Below are 22,519 nucleotides of genomic sequence, written 5' to 3' on the forward strand. Positions count from 1 at the left end.
GGCCATGCTTCAACTGCCTCAGCCCTAAAGCTCTGGAACTCCCTCCCTACACTTTCCCACCTCACGCTCTCTTTCTCTCTCTCTTCCTTAAAGATGCTCCTTCTTGAGTATGTTTTTGATCATCTGCTGCAGTACATCCTTATGTGGCTTAGTGTCAAATTTTTGTTTGATTATGCTTCTCTAAAGTGCCTTGGGGCAGTATATAAATGCAAGTTATTGAATGAATGCAACATGCTGTAACACTGTCCACACCTGAACAACAACTTGCAGATCATCTGAGCAAAGGTATCACAATTTCCAGGTATAGCAGTTAAGTTATTTACATCAAACAAGTGAGGCGATGTCTGTATTTATGCACAATGATATTATCTGCTGACTGTGTGTTTCATCTCAGTTGCATAGTGATTCATGTTGATACTTTTTACAAAATTACACATTATTCTGCAATCAGCTCCATCATTTCTTTTGATTGACGCTGTAAGAGAAACCGAAATGAAACTGGATTCCTATGGAAACAAGCTCTGAATAATTTATGATATGATTACATTTCAAATCAATGCATTTTTTTTAATGCAAGTCTCTGCAGTCAAATCAATTCATACACTGTGGGGCAAGTTTCCAGCTCCACTCACCTGAGCTGTGGCTGGTACCAGTTGCCCAATCTGAAGCTGCGGTTCCCACTTTGGGTTGCCAATCCACTGGGAATGTCTGGAATCTCCAAGGAATGAAGATTAATCTCCTGGTCACTACTGTAAACAAAACCTAGGGGGAAAAAATCAGAACGGCAATCAAATAATTATTTTCCAAAAGCTGTTTTGAATGCTTACATTTAACATTTATTCATAACATTGAAGATGGTGAAAAGGTTGTTTTACTGGCACAAGGTCAGTGACAAAACCTCCAGGAATAATTCCAAGCAGAGTTGGCAACCCTGCTTTCTTTCAGTTGATGCTTCTGAGCCAACATAAATGTCTGGAGTTCATTGGATTACTGACATCGCCCTCTCAGCAGAGATGTTCAAATAGAGACTGATTATAGAGTGGGATTCTGAAGTTCATTAATTAAAAAAAGGGTTAGTCTTGCACATTTATTCCAAGAAGGGATTCCACTTGAGTGTTCCAAATTGAGAAATGCTTGGAATAAAACAGTGTCTTGTAGCTGTAAAACATCATGTGACATTGTTGCAATGTTGGGTAGAATATTTGATGTTTATAAAATGATCAGGGAAGACTGCGTGGTCCCTTTAAAAAATGATGTGTTTTATTTAGGCTTGGAGATATTAATTAAAATGTCTGTAGGCAGCAGCAGGTGCACAGAGAATTCTTGAAATTGAAATATTGTATCAAAAGACTATACTGTTTGCAGGCAAAGCAGCATTTTTACCATGACAACGAGTTTTAGAATTTAGCCAATTAATTTAAACCAGGCCCTAGATACCAAAACCCAATTAAAATTAAGTCTGATGGTTTTGACAACCTAGGACCAATCCCATTCCAAGAAATTAATAGGTCGTCAAAGGTATAAAAGAAGAGGGCACTTGAAAATCCACTGAGAGTCAACTGTCATCTGCCAAGAGAACAGTTCTCAGCTATAAAAGAAAGAATCACTGGCTCTCACAGAATTCTCTGAGCAGTCAGAAAACCATAATCTAAACTAAAAGGTACAGTGGCACTCTTGGCTAATATTCCTGACACAAGAATTTGACAGAGAAAGGTGTTCATGACTGAGAATCAGTGGAGAGGGCATGAAGCATTCTGGAAGACTTATCCTGGCTGTAATTTTGAGAGACTAAGTTTTAATTTATTTTTCTTATTACTTTGGTTTATCTCAGTGGGAGTTGTAATCATTGGAACAGCATACCATTAGAATTTTGTTTTATTTGGGAATAGTTAGTAAGGGGGAATTGTTTGGTTTGTTAGTAGTACTGTAAATTTGTTCATTGTTAAAGTTAGATAAATAAATTGTTACTTTTTGATTATAGAGTGACTGTCAGGAGTTCATTCATTTAACCTCTCTTTTAGAACAGATGGGGGGGTGAAAGGCAGGTTATACCACTTTTCACACTTCCTTTAACAGATTACAAGGCGAGGCAAGCTTCTTTGGGTGTTTCAGTTTTAGTTAATAGAGGGAGGGAGGGTTGACCTTTGCTTCATAACAGGCACACATTTCCTTTGTTGCAAAGGTGTACTCGACGATAGAACATTACAGCGCAGTACAGGCCCTTTGGCCCTCGATGTTGCGCCGACCTGTGAAACCAATCTGAAGCCCATCTAACCTACACTATTCCATTATCATCCATGTTTATCCAATGACCATTTAAATGCCCTTAAAGTTGGCAAGTCTACCACTGTTGCAGGCAGGGCATTCGACGCCCTTACTACTCTCTGAGTAAAGAACCTACCTCTGACATCTGTCCTATATCTATCACCCCTCAATTTAAAGCTATGTCCCCTCGTGCTAGCCACCACCATCCGAGGAAAGAGGCTCTCGCTGTCCACCCTATCTAATCCTCTGATCATCTTGTATGTCTCTATTAAGTCACCTCTTAACCTTCTTCTCTCTAACGAAAACAGCCTCAAGTCCCCCAGCCTTTCCTCATAAGACCTTCCCTCCATACCAGGCAACATCCTGGTAAATCTCCTCTGCACCCTTTCCAATGCTTCCACATCCTTCCTATAATGTGGCAACCAGAACTGTCCGCAATACTCCAAGTGCGGCCGCACCAGAGTTTTGTACAGCATCATTCATTACTTTCAAATATATACCAATTTCTCTTTGAATACTTCATATTGAATCCGTCTCCACTGCATTCCAAATCTTAACAACCAACAAAAGAAGTTTCTCCTTATCTCACTCATAGCTCTCTTGCTGACAATCTTGACGACTACTGACCAAGTGATTCTGCAAGAGCAGGCTCTGAGATAACTGTTAGCCCAGAGTTACTTCATTCTTTTTCTTTATGAAATGTAGCATTTACAGAGCTCTCAGTGGTGTTTTGGATTTACTTGATCTCATTAAGATTCTGGAAGCAGTGTTGCTAGAGGGTCATGAATGTGGTACTGTTTTGAGTCTAGCTGGAATGGCGAAGCAGCATTTTCCAAAACTAGCTAGATTCTGGTAAGTTTCCATCAGACTGGAAAGTAGCAAGTATAAACCCTTTCTTCGAGACTGGAGGTGTGAAACTTGAGGTGAGTAAGGTTGACATCAATCATGGGGAAGGTGTTAGAATTGATCATTAATGAAGCTATAGGTGGGTACTGCATTTAGAAAAAATTGACACAACTGGGAAGAGTCAGCATAGTTTTTGTGAAAAGGAAATCATATTTAATCAATTTATTGAAGTTCTTTGAAGAGAAACATGCACTGTGGATAAGGAGGAACTTATTGGCATACCAGGGTACTTGGATTTCCTGAAGGCAATGGTAAAACCAATGAACAAAAGGTTTACAGAAAATTGGAAACACAAGAATGCATGTTTTGAACATTTTTCTTCCACTTTGTTGGTAGTGGGTCCAAGAGATTAATCTTTAATTCCTGGAGATTCCACCTCGAGGGTTGGCAACCGAGCCTGGTGTTGTCTAGGTACCTGGCTACCTGGTGCTCTTGATGTGATCATTAGGGGGCAGGGTAGAGAGAGGGGTTTACTGTTGAAAGAATTAAATCTCATCTGATGGAATGAACTGTGTTTCCCACCTTGGTCATGAAACGTCTGCCCTCAGCGTGATACTTTCCCTAAAGACAGCTCTCAGATACTTTCCCTTTAATGAATTGGGTGTGAACCAATGCTACACAATGTATAAAATTGTAAATGAACTTGCACTTCAAAATGAAGAAAAGGCCAAAACATTTAGAGCGCAACAAGTGTTGCAAATACCAGTGTTGATTTAGTTTTCAGTCAGTAGCCCGGTGACTTGACTGAGAAATTGGAATGCATGACTGAGAAAATCCTGCTTTAATATTGTGACTTCAAATGGAATTTTAATAAGCTATTTTGTTTTACCTTACCATATGCAGTTACACAAAGACAGAGGGTAAGTCATACTGCAAAGCCAGTTGAGGAAGGAAATCGCCTTGGCTGATACTTGGTGTAGCAGAGCAGACTGTTTTCTGCACAAGAGTGTGTCTGTTTTCCTGAACTCTATGGCACAGTGCAATTAACAGTTGTTTTTACACACTATAGCCCAACTCCTTCCTCCAATTTATTTTTGTAGCCCAGAGTACATCACTGATGGAATTTTTCCAAGGAAAATATTCCAGTCTATCCTTGGAGACACATTCCATGCGCTGCATTGTGAATATTCAGTTACTTATGGTGTTCTTTTCGTAGATTTGCTTGGTGACATTTTATCAGCCGTCACTATGTAAAATTGCACTGGCAAAGAAACAAAGCAATCCACTAATTATTGTTAAAGTTTTTGTACCAATTCAGCTGTGTCCTCATTCTCATCTAATTGCTCACTGGAGGCTGGCAAGGACTGACCATCTGGAGCCTGAATTTCTTGATGGTTAATGGTCACTTTGCTCCATAGTTGGCAAGCGTTTTACTCTGTATTGCCTGCACTTCTAAAATTCTCATCAATGTTTTGAAAATCCTCCATGGCCTTGCTCCTCCCTGTCTCTCTTTCTCTCACTACAACCCTCAGAGTTCATTGCACTCATCCAGTTCTGATGTCTTCTGCCTTCCTGATTTTCAACACTCTGCTTTTAGCGGCTAGGCCCAAAGCTATGGAATTCCCTCCCTAAACCTCTCTACCTCGTGTTCTTCTTAAACCCTACTTGTTTGACCAAGTCTTTGTCCTATTAATTCTTCAGACGCCTGGTGTCAAATTGACTGAAAATCCTTCTATGAAGTACGTTTGGAATGTTTTCTTAAATTTATAGGTGCTATATAAACACACGTTGCTATTGTGCTGCAGCAGGACTACAAATGTTTCCGTCTTTCTCAATCTTCCTTCCTTAGTCCAAAAGGAAACTGTGAATGTGTGGATTCCAAATGGACATCCAACATTCTTCCACTCTAAACTTAACAGGACACTTTGTGAAATCATATTTTCACAGTCCTGGAGAAGGCCATTCAGCCTCATTCTGACTCACTAGCTCATTTATTCCTGTTTGCTTGCCAGTTTACTCAAGTGATTTTAACTTTTCTTTCCCCCACCCCTTACTTTTTATGCTTCCCCTCATCCCTTTTAAAAGCTGTTTCTGGATTTCCCCCTCCACCATAGGTCTTAGTCAGACGTTCCATGCTTTAAAATCCCACAACTGAAGACATCCTCATGTAATTGTTGAAATATTTGATACTGACCCACTCAGCAGTGGAAACAGGATCTTCTTCGCCTTATAAAGAAAGCACTTGCATTTCTGTAGCACTTTTCCTAATCTTGGGATCTGCCAAAGCACTTTACTTTAAAAAGTATTTCACTAATTTATATAGTCATTCTTGTGCTGTGGCAAGACAGCTTATGATTTTGATGTCCTATTGAATTCCCTTTTAATCTTCTGTAATGAAAAGAACCTCACAGTCTCTTCATAACTAAAGTCTCTGTGCCTTTTTATTTATTGATGAAGTTGTTTATTCTCAGGTTAAAATGCTGGCACATTAAAACTGGCAATGATGGAAAATTCTAGAGGGACATTTCATATCAAGTCACCTGGATGAATAACGACACAGAAACAGGCCATTTAACCATTTGCACCTGTTCTGTTCAGTGAGATCATGGCTGCTCTGTGTATTCATTGCATCCATCCACCATAGTTCCATATTCCTAATGTAAACCCCTCAATCTCAGTTTTGAAATTTCCTATTTTTATTCATTTGTGGGATGTGGGCATTGTTGACTGAGCTGCAATTTCTGCTCATTTCCAATTGCCCTGTGGACATTAAACATCAGCCACACTGTTGTGGGTCTGGAGTCACCTGTAGGCCAGACCAGGTAAAAATGGAGATTTCCTTCCATTAAGGACATTAGTGAACTTGATAGGTTTTTGTGACTATCAGCAGTGGTTACACAGTCACCATTAGGCTATCTTTTTGTTTCAGATTTGTAATGAATTCAAAATTTCACCATCTGCTATGATGCAAATCTAACATGTGGTTCTGAATTACTAAACCAGTGACATCACCACTACACCCATGCCTCCCTGCAATTACCCTCTATCTCAGCAACTTCTTGGGTGGATGTGATCTTCGATATTTCCACTGATCTTTGTGTGAAGAAATACTTCCTGACATCTTCTATGAATGGCCTGGATCTCATTTGAAGCTTGTTCGCGCCCCATTAGAGGATACCGGGTAGAAGGAGATAGACTATTGTCTCACCCCTTAATCTTCAATATTCAGGAGAATATTAATGTGGTTTATGCAACTTGTTCTCATATTTACGCCCTTCGGCCCCAGGAGCATTATGGGCCAAATTTGTGCAGTACCCAAAGTGAAAGAACAGTGTTTCCAACTGCAAGCAAAATATTTCAAGCATTTAGCTTCTGATAGTTCAGCATGTGGACCACCCCATGACTTTTCAAAAAATAATTATATTGATTTACCTGATGGAATAATGTATTGAGGTCAAGTCTTAAATCACCCAAATTACTTGGCTTAAAAATTCTTTCCAAAGACAATAAAATGGCCACAGGATTGAATTGGTGGGCCTGATGTCCCTGCAAGCAATAGCAGCTGAAACCACAGAGAGGTAATATTGCCTTTGCAGTTTTGTACTTGTAAAACCGTGGAGCAAAATGGGACAGGTTTCTCTGGTAATTGTTTCAATGAGTGTAGTCCAAACAGAAGATTTCAGACTCTAAGGCAAGAGTTCCATCGCTGAGCTGCTCAGCAATCAGTTGCCCCTGTGAGCAGAAGCGCCTGTCCTCTCAGATAAGGAGACTCTCCCTCCTGACCCCATAATTCAGAGACAAGCCCTCTGGGTTGGCCAATCAGACACGTCCACCTCTCCCCTAGAGGCAAGCTGTAGTGCCTTGTATCACATGTGCATGTGTGACTCTTCACACATTGTCAACTTCCATTTTCATCCATTCATTCACAGGGGCACATTTTCTCCATAGGATTAAAAGTGACACCTTTCATGGCATGATGACCTCCCAAAGCACTTCATAGTCAATGGATATTTTATTTTTAGAAGTGTAGGAAACTGCAGTTGTTGTGCACAAGGTCCCACAAGTGATCTTGAAAGAAAGATAAATATTGGTCAGGTCAGCAAGGGGTCATCTTTGCTCTTAGAATAATATAAGAGGACCTTTATGCCCTCCTGTGCGGGCATCTTATTTTATCATAGCATCCAAAAGACAGTACTTATGACAGCACAGCGCTCCTACCCTGCTTCATGAAAAGTATCAGTGTGAGTTATGGACTCAAGTCTCTGGAATAGCACTTGTATTCACAACCTCCTGCTGGAAGGGCAGGACTCCTCAACATTGATAGTCTACAGATTGGAAGAGAGAACTTTGCATTGCTTAGGGCTGTGAAGGCATGGGGACAAGTTTCCGAGCTCTCTGCTTAGACAAGGAATAGTGTACTGCTCAGGCTGCATGATTCACTGCTTAAATTAATATTTTTCTCTGCAAATTACAACCTCTGAGTGCAAGCTTAATTATGTGTAAGCCTTGAAATGGTCGAACAAGAAATGTTGTTGATTCAGCTTTGTGAAGAAAAACACCTCTTTATATGCCCTTTGTTATTAAAGTCGCTGAGTCAACATCGCACATATACACATCTGTGTTGCCTTTTCCTTATTGTATGTAATATACTGATTATCTGACTATTACAAATATTGTCTCAAAAAGCAACATACTTAACCCTATGCAATAGATGCCACATAAACTAGCAACATGTTTGAAGCAAAAGGCTGGGTAGGTGGGAAGCATTTGACACCCATGGGGCCCTGGCAACTGGCATCACTGAGGCTGGGGGCAGAAAAGTTGTGGGGAAGGGGGATAGAATAATAAAAGTCAGTTTTACAATTCAGTCAATCAGAAAGAAACATCATTTCCCTTTAACATTTACAAATGTTAATGATGTTAATCCTTCCCAGAACACTGAGACGTTGCAAAAGATCTGACAGAAAATTCCCCCTCCACCTATCCCTGTGCTAACTCCTCACCCTCTGCTTCCCTGCCGTTCCTCTCCTCGCCCACCCCCTCCCTTAATCTCCTCCTCCTTGTTCCTCTGCTTTTTCCCTTCTCTCTGAATTCCTCTTCCCCGTACCTCCACCTCATCCCCCAGCCCTATAGTCTGCACCCTCCCGTGCTCCTCCACTCCCCTCTGCCTCCTCTTCTCCCTCCTCTTTACTGGTCAGGAAGGTGACTCTGTTAACAGTAACAGTCCCCACCCTTTACATTTAAATAACCCTGACATCGATTTTCAGATGAGGTAGGAGTAACGTCAGTGGGCAGATGGAAGGTTTTCTGCACTCTAGATCTGTGTCCCTTTGCCACCCCCCAATCTCCATTCAGCATGAATTTCAGAGCTGTGGATTTAAGCAATTTTTCTGCTAATGGGTACGAGTGTCATGCACAACATACATTAATGTCAGAAGAGACCATGTATTACACTCCACTTTAATAGCTTGAGCCAAGTTGGTTGCAGAACAAGAGTGCCCTAAGCTAATGCAGCTCCAGATATTTAGAGCAGATACGAGTTTCACATTTATGTCAGTGTAGGGGAGGCCTCGTTTTCCTTGCTTTCCACAGTATTGTTTCATTCCTGGCATTAGATAGGCTTTTAGTTGTGGAGAGGTAGTATTAGAGCTCACACAGTACTGCAGTTAAAGCAAAAATCTTACCGAAAGCCAATAATTGTGAACAGAATTCTCCTCTTACAGAACAGTAGATTACTGAATTATGTTTTGTGAATATGCTATCTTTGTCCTGATATATGCATGGTGTACAGTCTGAACATCTAAAAAAAAGCTTTTCCTTTACGTAATACCATTCACAACCTGAAGATGACCCAAGGTGCCCTACAGCAATGAAATGCTCTTGTAAATGCAAGAAGTATGGCAGTCAATCTGTGCATAGCAAGGATCCACAAACAGCAATGTGCTAATGACCGGATAATCTGCTTCAGTGATGTTGGTTGAGTAATAACTATCACAGCAATCACAGAATAATTACAACGTAAAAGGAGGCAATTGGCTTCTTGTGTGCTCAGTCTCCAAAACAGGATTTTACTTAGTGCCATTCTTTCATCAGAGGGAACAATTTCACCCATCTGCTCTATGTAAACCCATCATGATTTTAGAAACCTCTATCAGACCTTCTTTTCTCTGAGGAATATATTTCTAACTTCTCCAATCCATCTTCATAACTTAAATTGTCGTCACTGGCATTGTTCTCATGAATCCTTTCTGCCATATCGGCCAGGACGTGTAGGACGAATGCCCTTGCTCTTCAAGATATTGTAACTGGAGCTTTCACGACCACCTGAGAGGGCAGATACACAATACATCTTGTTTCTGTAAACCAATCTAAATCCACTACACCAATATTTTTGTTAAAATGCCACCCTCTCAAGGATAGCATCCCATAATTCCATATGTATATTTAAGGTTGAGATGGATAGATTCTTGATGAGTAGGGAACTTGAGGGTTACAAGGAAGACATAAGAAAGTGAACATGTTTAATACTGGATCAACCATGATCCAATTGAAATGGCGGAGCACGCTTGAAGGACCAAATGACCTACTCCGGTTCCTATTTCTTGTGGTCTAAAACAGGATGTTGCCCAAGATTAACTCTCATAATCCATCAGTGTTGGAATGAGAGTCTTCACTTCTATGTGAACTCTTCATTTCAATTGTAATGAAAAGTAATGAAACCCTTGCACATCAGACTTTGTCATCACATGGGCTTCCACCACAACCAACTCCTTGGCAGCCACTAATGGTTCCAATTCACAGCTATGGATTCTCCCAGGCTGACACTTGCCCACTGCTTTGTCTGCCCAACTTCTGTACTCTCTCTGGACTCCACCTCCACCTCTCATTTACTCCTCCCCATGCTACTCACCCCATCTTCAGCAATATATACCAACCTTCTAGCTACAGTCAGTTTTGAAGAGAGGTCACTGGACCTGAAACACTAACTTTGCTTTCCCTCCACAGATGCTGCCAGACCTGCTGAATTTCTCCAGCTATTTCTGTTTTTGAGCCAAGCATGGAAGGCTGACCTTTGATGGAATACTATGCTTTATCTTGCTGAGTGGGAAGGGTCAAGGGAGAAAGATTCGGATCTAGTGTCATTACATAGTCTAGGAGCTTGTGAAAAGAGTTTGAGCAACTTAGAACAATAGAATAAAACAAAGAATGGTGGATGCTAGAACGAAAACAGCAATAGATGGAGGAACTCAACAGGTCTGGCAGTATCTGTGGAAAGAAACTGTCAATGTTTTGAGTCCAACATGACTTTTTATTCTGAAGAAGAGTCATTCTGGACTCAAAGCGAAAACTCTTACTCCACAGATGCTGCCAGACCTGCTGAGTTTTTCCAGAATTTTCTGTGTTTATTTCAGATTTCCAACATCTGCAATATTCTCCTTGTAATCCCAATCAGCTGGTAATTCCCAGCCAATACCCATTGTGACAATGTCCTGATGACTTGTTTTTAGTAATGTTGCTGTTTGTACATAGCCATATTCCCCACATTACAAAAGGGATTACAAATCATAATTACTTCATTCACGGTAAAGCACTTTGGGATGTCCTGGAGTTGTAAATTCAAATCTTTCTTGCTGGCAACCCAAGTTAAATTCCTATGTAATTTGTAAAGTCAAAGCAAAGACTGTAAATGACAAGCTGAAGTAGGTCAAAAGTACATTTGTAAAACTTTGCTGTTAGCATCATTGCAGTGATCAGCAGGCGTGCTGTAACCATTTCCTGTAGGCTATAGTGACAGTTCGCAGTTAAGAGCATCTGGTGTATTCTAACTTGCTGCTGAGATACCAGTGCAAAAGCTTATAATGCATTCTGTCTCTGTATTTGGGAGTAGCTCAGAGGAATTCACAAAGCTTTTGAGATGAATTGTGCCAAATTAGATTCATCTGCTCCACTGACTACGATTGTTATTTCTGATTCTGAGGCTGGTGTTCTTTTTAGATTGCTAGTCCAGGCTTATAGCATGTTAATATTTTACGAAGCAATCAAGGTGTCTAAAAAGATAAGCATCCTATTAGTCTTACTGTGTTTTTTGAAAGGATTCAGTTGTCCACTGGTTTTATGTAACAGCACTAGCAAACCAGAGGCCAGGAATTCAAACCTAATATGGCAATTTTGAGATTGAATTAATTAAATAAGAAAAGGTACACTCTAAATACAAATCTGCACCTGGCTCACAAACACCTCTAGCCAATCTAACCTCTGCATGATTCTAATGCCTCTCCATGTAGGATTGCCACCCCTCCAAAATTGTCCTGGAGGTTCTCGGAATGACAGATTAATCTCCTGGACTCTACTGGTAACAGCTCTGGGTGAGAAATGGGGGGTAAATCACAAGAACATTTCTGAAAACAAAAAGCTTGTTTTCTTTTCCAATTTTCAGAGATCATATCTTAGAATCATGGAATTCCTACAGTGTGGAAACAGGTCCATCGAGACCACAGTCATTCTCCGAACAGCATGTCACCCAGACCCAGCCCCCAACCCTATCCTTGTAACCTTGCATTTCCCTTGGCTAACCCGTCCAACCTGCACATCCCTGGACATTGGGCAATTTAGCATGGCCACTCCACCTTCCCAACACATCTTTGGACTGTGGGAGGGAACCGGAACACCCAGAGGATACGCATGCAGACACGGGAAGAATGTGCACACTCCACACAAACAGTTGCCTGAGGCATACTGTGAGGTATGGTTTATTATCATGTGCAAAATTGGTGATTGGGGAATATTAAAAGGGCTAGTTGACTGGGTGGTGTGGTTGGAAGATGGACGGCATGTGAGCAAGATTCCAGGAATGCATCAAACAATGTTGCTGACCCTAAGCTCTGCTGATAACTTTTAATACTTTCTAGTAATATCCCAGCATATTATCCAGTTACATAAAAACAGTGCTGAAGAAGGCTCATCATTATCTCAAATGAATAAGGAAGGGACAACAGTGAGTCTTTGCTGGCCTCTCACATGCCAATACTTGAACATTTATGCCCTGTTGTAACTCAAATATATTCAATTTTGCTGCATGGAATTTCAAAGTTTTTGGGAAGATTGCATTGCTTAATTAGGATTGCTACACAAGTCTATTTCCTTTAATAAACTAGTTCTGCGATTGTTAGCAATGATTTGAGATTCAGTCTGCAATTCCATTCATTTTTCTGTGACAAGCCAGAGCTGATGATTAAAAGTGGTACCCTGATTTGTGAACTGTGTTAGTGCAAAGCTCCAGTGTTGGACCAATGTTTTCCTGTTCTGTTGATAGGCTTTTGTGTTTCCAGCAGATGAATCCTTTTCAGGCTGTCTTAATAGCATAAATAATTCTTCCAATGTTATGGTAAGTGAATATTCCTTTCATTAGAAGAGACAATGATACCTGGGCTGTATTTGCTGATCCCAAGAAAAACCTAACAGTCGCTATGTCACCATGTACAATTCAAACCTGAGCCCATGTCTGTAGCTGGTACTCAAGAGGACAAATACACCTTTTGAATTTTGACTCAGACTTTGCTGCCAAACTGATGGCGAGTTTAATTATCCAAAAGGTTATTAATGTGTAAATTGTCCAGCAGTTTGTAGCAAGGAAGGGATTGTCCACGAATTGTAAATCACCACAATTTGCTGAATGATTTATTATTACAAGGTGGGTGCTTAATGTCAAACTACTGTTAATTTTGTGAAATTGCTACATTTGTGGGCTAATTTCCCACTGAACTTGCTGCAGAAAGTTAAGGCTAGCACTTAGCAGTGTAAGAACGTTATTAATGAGGTGATTTATGTTCCTAGAGTGCCATTCAAGCTCTGGCTCAGAAAGAAAAAGAATGTTGAAATCTCATTCCTGTATAGAGTCCAGCATTCCTTACATCTACCAGCCTTGCTCTTCACATTAATAGGAATAAACTGCTCTGAACTTTCGTTATCTCATTCAAAAGGCCTCCCACTTCTCAACCATCCCTTTACCTGTTTATAGCCTCCCCCAATCAAGTTTTGAAAGTTCCAGTCTAATACCTTCAAAATTGGCCTTACTCCAATTTAGACCATTCATTTTTTGATCAGTTCTATCATTTTCCATAACTACTTTAAAACTTATAGAATTATGTTCACTTGCCCCAGTGTTCGCCTACAGACAAGTCTGTAGGGAACAAGTCTGACTCAGCAGTGTACACTGTATGATTTCCCACTTAAGCAAGATCTGGGTCATAGAAACCTGGAAAATACCAGCAGAAAGCCATGTGGCCCTCCTTCAAGCCTTTCTTACCATTCATTATGATCATGGCTGATTATCCAGCTCAACAGCCTGTTCCTGCTTTGCCCCCCACATTCTTTGATCTCTTTAGGCCCAGGTGTTATTATTGACTCTTTGAAATCATACAATGTTTTTGGCCTCAACTACGTTATGTGGTAGTGAGTTCCATAGGCTGACCACTCTCCAGGCGAAGAAATTTCTCCTCACCTCAGTCCTAAATGGTTTACCCCACATTCTCAGACTGTGACCCTGGTTCTGGAACTGCCACACATATCACCATCTGCTGGGCCAGCTGGGAATTGGTGATAGCTCCCACTGTGAAAAAGATCACTAAGGCGTCATTTTGCCAACTTCCAGTCCTTAAGACCTGATCCCAAACCAGTCCCACCCATTCTCCCGTCCTACCTTCCCTCGTCTTAAAGAACCTGCGCGTTAGCGGAACACTTGATTGATCACAATATATTCTGTCCCCTCTGAAAAGTTTGAATGAGTTTGTAGATAGGAAGTGACAGCCATTTTTTATATTGCTATCTATTTCTCACCAACAGCTGCAGGGGAGCTGTCAGTGCCTGCGATTTATCGTTGTTTGGGGAGCAGTAGGTGATGAATATCGAGTGCATGCTGCCCTGCGGTTTACTGATGTTAGTGGGTCTGAAATGGAGATGTAAATTGCAAACTTCCAGCACAGTGCCTTCTAAGGGAAAGTCACTAACTATAACACGCTCGCGTTATCATCATCGACTCAGTTTATAGGTGTGTGTCCAGAAAATGTACATGATTCAAGCCCAGTTGGACCTCGTTAACATGCATTACTGAGAACTGGTAAAGGGACTGTTTAATAAGAAGTTGTTTTAAAGCAGGTGGATAAGAACTAGACTCCAGCGGTTGCCATAGAAACACTCGGGTCAAGCAAGATAAAATGCAGTTAGTTTCAAGTTTTACGTTTAACGAGAGTGAGGATAGTCCAGAAACACTTACCCTTCTTTGGCTTTGGCGCTGAGAAGAAATTCGGGGGTGCAAAGCTGCCTCTTCACCCCCCACCACCCCCCCAAAAAAAGGTGCTGTTGATAAGAATCCGGTTTCAGCAGTGAGCAGTGCAGCTCTGGATGACTTTTCCAGGCAGGTTTGCTCGCAGCCCCGTCAGCCTCTTGTCTGCATGAGTCCCTCGCTGGGGAAAGTCCATGTTTTTCCTCCGAAGCTCGTTACAGGACGATCGCAGGATCGTACAGCAGCAAGCAAACAGGGCAGTGCGATCCCATTCTCATTCTGGCCACTGAGCCGATGTCAACGAGAGGTGGATGTGTTGGGGGGGGAGGTGGTGGTGGAGAGAAAGTTTACAAACTGTTAATGCATTCAGAGAACGCGGATTGACCTAGATTGTATTTCCTTAAAAAATAAAAAAAAATGCACCGTGCATCACAGTTGAACCACTTCTGTTTCTCTCTCTCTCTGACCCGCTGACTCTGTGCTTTGTGTTTGTGTGTGTGTTTTTCTTAAAATATATATCAGTCGTGATTACTGTAGGGAGGCTGGCTCTCGGCTGATACACCATGTAATGTGTGCTGCCTGGATTTCATTAAAGCCTGAATGCACTGCGGTCACACCACAGAAGGCTTGTCTGGCAAGCTGCCTATTCCGTGGGTATGATTTCCAAAGAGGCACCTCGGAACTCAGTTGCTTTTATGAAGGCACACCCCTACCCCACAAAAAACAACCCCATCCTCTAAACTTCAAAACAAGTGCTGTCAGAACGCTTACCTTCTGTAGGATACACAAGTTTCTTACTGACACTGAACAAGGCCCCTCTCTCTCCTCTTCCACCCCCCAACTATTTTGAATCCTTCTGCCTCAGCGCACTTCAGAAACCCTTTTTAATTCAGTCCAGTGTTCTCTTAGCACTGTGAGCCTTTTTATGCTCTTTTTTCTGAAATCCTCAGTAGCTTTCTTATTTTTTTAGAAATGGACACGCGTTCTACTGCTGTGCTGCCTGGACCCCACGAGTTTAAAATTCAACGCGATGTCTTAAACAGTTTTTGAGTTTAAAAATAAACGGTTGGCAAGGGAAGCGGGATATGTCCTGGCATTTTCTTCCTATCAACAGCGATAGTGCTTGTGACAGCTAACAGAGGGGAAAAAAGTTGTTAAGGAAAATCTAGGAAGCAAAGGAAGAAATGAAAGAGTAAGGGGACCCTTCCAAGTAGTGACTGTGGACGGAATTCCACACAGTAAAAGGGGGAAAAAAAACATAAATCTGCTTTTTTGTTTCTAAAATGCCTCCGAGGGCGAGTCGGAGCCGATTAAGAGCTCTTTGTCAAGTGTTTGACATTTTTATGACTCTCCTCATTAGGAAAGGATGCAGCAACTTGTTTTGAGAAAACAGCAGCTGTAGGATCAGGATATAGTTTTCAGATTTTGACGCGTGCAGTTTTGGAGAAGGGCGTGGATTGGCGGTGTAGGGTGCATGGGGGTGTTTAGGTTGAAGGTAGAGAAGGGGTCTCTACTGCATAGAGTGTGCTAACATTTCATTCCAGCCGAGGAATGTTGTGCAAGGGATAGACAACTGCAATCATTCTGTGCCCTCTCAACAGCGTTATGTTGGGGATTCGGAGATTGTTACAGCACAGCAGCTGCCATAGATCCCCCCCCAAAAAGAACTGCCTGAAAAATGGACCTGTTTGCAACCCTATACGTGACAATTTGTACATGCTTGAGGTGGGTGGTGTGACGCAATGCGTGGTGAGTTCAGTGAATTAGAGTGCAAAACTCTCATGTCTGAGTCCAAAGATTGTTGGTGTAGGTTCCACTCCAGAGATTTGAACATAAAATCTAGTCTAGTGTACCCTACCTCCAAGGTGTGTTGCATTGTCAGAGGTGTGGCCTGTTGGATGAGATTTTAGGCTCATGCCTTGTCCACCACTCAAAGCGTTTAAAAGATTGCACAGGCCTGTTTCAGAGAACGGCAGTGGATTTCTCCTTGGTGTGATGGCCAATATTCTCAACCAACGTCATTAAAAAACAGATCATCTGCTTTTGCTGTTAGTGGGTCTTGCTGTTTGTAAATTGGCTGCTATATTTCCTATTGTAATAGTGAAACTTTTTTAAAAAAGTATCTTGAACCACCCTAAGGTTGTGAAAGTTGCTATATGAAGATAAGACTTTAACTTTTAAAATATTGATATGGAGGACTTTGCATGAAGATCATTAGAGTGTCACAAACTGGTACAGAAAGTAATCAAAAATGTTAACAGATGCAGGTTTTTGGAGACTGGAAGACTAGAACCCAAGGATGTAGAAGTCAAGCTGGGGCCTTGATAGAGGTGCTGGTTGAACCACACCTGGAGTACTGTCAGCAGTTCTGGACACCACATTGAAGGACTGATATGTTGGTCTCAGAGGCTGTGCAACATAGATACATTGGAATGATAGCAAGCTGGACTAAATTACAAAGAGATTACACAGATGAGGTTACATTCATTACCATTTACAATGTTAAAGTTTGGATTGACTGAAGTCCTCAAGAAAAGGAAGGGTAAATACTAACTATTTCCACCTGTTGGAAAGTCTACAGCTAGAGGACAGGGTTTTAAAGTTAGAGTCAGACTTTTCAGAGTGGAATTCACAAATACTTCTGTACACAAAAGGTGGTAGCAGTTTCAAACTGTATTTTGGTTCGGCTGTTAGCTTTAATCAGAGACTGATATATTTTTATTAATCAAATATATTAGAAAATTTGAAGCGAAGATGTGTAACAGTTAGATTATACATCAGCCATGATCTTATTTAATGATGGAACAAACTTAAGGAACTGAAATGGCTTACTCTTGTTTCTATGTTCATAATATATTTGATATGTGACAGTTTAGTTTACAGCTGCTGAATATCTGATGATTCTGCATTAAATTTAATGTATTCTTTGAATTCACTATATGATTTAGTCATATTAATATTTTATAATACTTTGCCATTATCTATGCTATCGCACATTTCTACGTTGACTAAAAATACCTTGTAGCTTGAAATGTTGAAATATTCAAGTGGGTGACTAAACGTTTTTAAGGTGGGAGGGTGGCGAATGGGATGTAGAGAGAGGATCAGGGGTTTAAGAAAAGAGTTTCTTAAATGGAAATGAGACTGCCCTGCTGCCAGGGTTGGATCATTGGGAGCAGGTATGGTAAAAGAAGTCGGAGGTGTGTAGAGGTTGGGAAGGTATATAGGTTATTGATGTAGGAGTGGATGAAGCCATGGAGAGATATAAAAATTAGAAAAATGCTAACATTTGTGGAACTGGGGCTAATCAACATAGGTTGCTGAAAGCCAATATGAAGCCCAGTGGGACTTAGCTTGGGACATATGCACCAGGTTTTTAGACGTTGGAGTTTATGAGTGTGGAGAACTGAAGGGGCCATCAAGCAGTGAGTTGGAATGGTTGGAAGCTGAGTGCTGATATATATGGCCTTTCAGCTGCAATAGGCTTAGTCTGGTATAGGTAGGAAGAGTCCTCTAGACTCGAAACATTAACTTGCTCTGTCTCCATGGATGCTGCCTGACCCACCATGATCTCCAGCATTTTTTGTTTTCAGTACAGATTCCAGCATCTGCAGTAATTTGTTCCGAGATATAAAATTAAATGTTCTTAGTGATAGACCTGATATGGAACCTGAGACTTATCTCAGAGGTTGTGATCAGTTTATTTCAGGTGAAAGTTGGGCATGGGGAAGGGATGGAATCAATGGCAAAGGACTAGAGTTTGCAGCAGTGGGCGAGCAAAGAGCATAGCTCTGCCATTCGATTAATTGAGGTGATTCTCCAGCCGTAAACACAAATTCACTGTAATATGTGTATCTAATTACATACACAGTTACTTCTATCGTACTGGTAATTCACTGTGTTTTTGTTCTTGGTAAATATTTGTAGTAAGGGCAGTTCTTGGTGATTAATTAGGTGCTAACCATGGAGTGTTACAGAATAAGAAAATTCTAAGTTTTATCCCTGGTCTGTGCTAAACTTCTCTTTTAAATTGGGAAAAGGCTTGTCTTCAGCATGGAGAAGCAGCTTCTTTTAGTATATTATCCTCATTTTAATTCCTTCATAACCTCTTGGACTGTGTTGTAGCTTGCAACATGTGCCTGCTCAACTGAATGTCTTTCGCTATAACTGCAGCACTCAAGTCTGATCTTGGACAACACCCTTTCCTATATTGTCAGCCACTTTCATTGGCTTTAATAGCTGGTGTCTTGAGCTTTTAGTTTTGTGGCCCATCTATGTGATTAGCAACAATTAATAACATTTTTAAATTCCAGTTCCTATTACTTTGGATTACTTGTTCCTTGATATAGAATCAGCCCACTAGGCAATATCACTACATACAGTCCTTTCAATAGCTTAAGCTTCAATCATTCTACCAGGGATGTCAACAATAAGAATTAAATGTAAACATCTGGCCCTTTTTCTCATTGGTGTTTGTGGGATCTCGCTGTACAAGAATTAGCTATGGTGTTTCTCTGCAGTGCATCAGTGGTCACACTTCCAAAGCACAAAAGCAAAATACTGTGCATGCTGGATATCTGAAATAACGGCACAGCTGGTTTGTAAGCATCTGTGGAGAGAGGAAAAAGAGTTAATATTTCAGGTCAGTTGCCTTTCATCACATTGGTCTGATGTCATACTCAAAGGCATTATAAGTTTTGACTAAAAGTTCATAAAAATTCAACACAAACAATCTATTAAGATGACTGCCGTAAACAATGTGATTTTTGGCATTCAGTCTATAGACTGCATCCAGTATCTGGTAATTATCTGATTAAATATGGACGTAGGTGTTAAATATCTCACATTTAACTGGGGAATTCATACATCCCATTGTTTAAAACTGAGCCAGCATGTAAAGAACTGTAGGAATTTCCAGACTGTTTGTCTCTATGTTTCACAGTGGACAAAACTCAGTGACTATTATGGTGGCCTTCCCCATCCAGCATAGACTGGTGGGCCTCAGGCATGTTAACCCACGACACAGGATATGGAATCAAATGAACGCAACACCTTATTTGGAAAATACCATGAACTTATGAAAAGTCACTTGGTGAGGCAACAATGTGTTTACAAGATGTTTAAAAATCAGTTTAAGAGCTACTTGCATCAGAACCAATAGTCATCAGCAAGTCCAAATTGATCACGAGCTGCAAGTCATCAAGTAGCCAAAGTTACAGTTTAAAAGCTCACCTGAGAGCCAGCGGTACAAGAAACTTCACAGACTGCTGTGAACTCTTTGTTTTGTATGATCCTCACTACAACTTCCAAATTGTCAAATCTGTTCAAGGAACCACAGACCTACCACATGGAAGTTGAGAAGTATAGATCAGAAACTGAATTAACTGTAATTAGTAAAGTGTGTATGTGAGGCCAAGTGTGTGACACTGTGTTAATTCAGGTTAATTGGGTTAGAATAAATAAACCTTTACTTTAAACTCATTAAAGGCTTTCTGCTGAATTATTAATCTGGAATAGAGAACTGCAAGAAAGAAGACAAGTCTGTGACACAAACCTGAAACGTTAATTCTGTGTCTCATCATACATTTCAGAAATACTTCACTGACTCTAAGCCTTTTGCAAGTCCTGAGGAGGTGATAGATGTCGCTCAGACATGAATTCTATTCCCTCTTGAAATAGGCTGGGCTTCAAGGGCTGGGAACTGCATATAACTCAGGGGTAGCAGGTGGACAACCCGTGATGTCCCTTAAATTACCCAACTACTTTAAACTAAAAAGAAACAAGGAAATCTGAAATACAAACATGGAATAATTGCTGGTTAGGCAGCATAAACAGAATAGTGGAAGATGGGTTAAAAATCTCAGCTCATTCAAACATGTCAGAGGGCAATTTTGGGGAGACGGTGAGTAGAGATTGTTCTGATTGTAATGACATCAGCCAAGTGGACCTCATAATGTGCAAGTTTCCCGTTTGGGGCTGTTAATCTGGTCCAATCAGGGAGCTCCGGCTGACAAGTATAAACTGGAATCTCAGAGGCTCTGTTCACTCTGAGAGATGGCTCTGAAGGAGCTGGATCAGTGTCAAGGACTCTCCACATGTAAATAAGGGGTGACTTGGTGACAAGATACTGACCTCTCTGGAGTTATTTCAGTGGCGATGAGAGTAGGATCAGTATGTGGAAAGAATACATTATTTTTTTCTGAGCAAATGACATTTGGGTAGATGAAAAGCAATGAGTAATGCTCCTGATAGCTTGTGGACTTGAAGCTTTTTCGGTTATTAGGAGCCTAACTTCCCCTACGGCACCAGATACTGAACCTTTCAAGAGTTGACAAATTTAGTTAAGGAATATTATGACTCCAAGCCACCTCTAATTCTGAGATGCTATTGGTTTTACTTGGCAATTCGAGAACCAGGAGAATCTGTATCAGGTTTTCTGACGAGATTAAGATGACTGGCAGAGGCATGTGACTTTGGTTTAACCCTTAGTGAGATGCTGAGAGACTGGTATGTGGGATTAATGATGTAACCATGCAAAAGCGCCTACTAGCTGAAGCCCAACCAGACTTCAAACAGGGAATACAACTGCGTTTATCACTGGAAAATGTGGCAAGTGGAACATAAGAATTGCAGGGTATTCTGATGGAAGTAGACACCCTCTCTAGTCTGACTGAGCTTGGGGGACACTACTTGAGTGAAGGCAATTGCATGGCGATCATATTTGGAGTCAGGAAGTTCCACCAATAACTCTATGAATGTAAATTTGCAATAATAACAGACCATAAATCCCTGCTAGGTCTACTTAAAGAGGGTAAGGCAGTGCCACCCATAGTTTCAGGCCGAATTCTGCGGTGGGCTCGAATACCGTGTGTCTAATTACAAGTTGGAACACCGTCTGGGAGGCCAAGTAACAAATGTGGATGCATTGAGTCCCCTCCCGCTGGCAGATACACCGCCGGTGGTACCATCACTGGAAGAGTCTGTAATGGTTTTACATTTTCTAGACACACTTCCAGTCATAGCTGACAATATCAGACTTTGTTCGGAGAAGGATCCCGTCCTAGCATAACTGAAACAGCTGGTGGTGATGGGGAAAACCAAAGGGACATCACAATCAGAATTGAAACCATTTTTGGACCCGGAGAGACCAGATCACAGTAGAGGATGGTATATTATTATGGAAAACAAGAATGATTGCAAAGGTCGCTGCCAGATAATGGCTGAGCTCCACCAGGGTCACCCAGGGGTTTCCAAAATGAAAATGTTGGTAAGAGATTACGTCTGGTGGCCAGGATTGGATGCAGACACAGCTGTGTTGATGAGGCAGTGCCCAGAGTGCCAACAAGGACAAAAATTACTGCCAGCAGCTCCCCCACATTCCCCCACGGAGCAGCCAGGTATACCCTGGACTTGGTTACATGTTGACTATGCAGGTCCTTTCACGGGTTCAATGTTCTTAGTCATTGTGGATGCCCACTCAAAGTAGCTGGACATGCATACAGTTTATTCATCAAACACAGGGATGACGATAGAAAAACCGCACATGTCTTTTGCAATACATGGTCTCACAGAAGTGTTGGTTACAGACAATGAACCATCGTTTACCAACAGTGAGTATTTCCTAAAGTTGAATGGTATTCGTCATATAAGGACAACTCTACACCATCCATCATCCAATTGTGTGGCAGAAAGAGCAGTCCAAACTTTGAAGGCAGGTTTAAAGAAACAGCCTGCAGCTTCACTTGATACCAAACTGTTCCAGTTCCTATTTGATTATAGGACCACCTCTTGGGCAACTGCAGGGATGGCTCCAGCAGAGTTGCTAATGAGGAGAAGACTCCGCACCAGGTTAAATCTGATCTTCCTGGACTTGTGGAGAGGATGAAATGAAATGAGAAACTCCAATGCCAGACATAAGAGTCTGCAAAGCGAGAGAGACAATTTACTTTAGGGGATGAAGTTTGGTGTTGGAATCATGGGAATTCCCCTGCATGGGTAAGAGGCATGGTTGATGTGAGGTCACGTCCAGTGATGTATAAAGTTCGGGTAGGTGCAATGGTCCTGAACAAGCACGTGGACCATATGAAAGCTGCAAACTTGCAAATGGTGCAGGAACAAAATGTGCCC

General features: G+C 41.2%; 1 protein-coding gene and 1 long non-coding RNA gene across 4 annotated transcripts in view; one reads left to right on the plus strand and one right to left on the minus strand.

The window, feature by feature from the left end:
* Positions 1–541: 541 nt before the first annotated feature.
* LOC125485708 lies at positions 542–14,974 on the minus strand. Its single transcript, XR_007264415.1, has 2 exons — positions 14,384–14,974; positions 542–762 (listed from the first exon to the last, which is right to left on the minus strand). It is a non-coding gene; the product is annotated as an uncharacterized LOC125485708 (long non-coding RNA).
* A 956-nt stretch (positions 14,975–15,930) lies between these two features.
* The window catches only part of LOC109917538 (uncharacterized protein C7orf50), a 29,391-nt gene continuing 22,802 nt past the window's right edge, over positions 15,931–22,519 (plus strand). For 2 of the 3 annotated variants that reach the window (XM_048609790.1, XM_048609791.1), the window contains exon 1: positions 15,931–16,117. In XM_048609790.1, the coding sequence (XP_048465747.1) occupies positions 15,998–16,117 (120 nt within the window). In that variant the 5' untranslated portion in view covers positions 15,931–15,997. Of the gene's footprint in view, positions 16,142–22,519 lie in introns of all 3 variants that reach the window. The other variant, XM_048609792.1, reaches the window with a different exon arrangement.

This window comes from Rhincodon typus, chromosome 21 (assembly GCF_021869965.1).
Source record: "Rhincodon typus isolate 14 chromosome 21, sRhiTyp1.1, whole genome shotgun sequence".
Lineage (NCBI taxonomy): Eukaryota > Metazoa > Chordata > Chondrichthyes > Orectolobiformes > Rhincodontidae > Rhincodon > Rhincodon typus.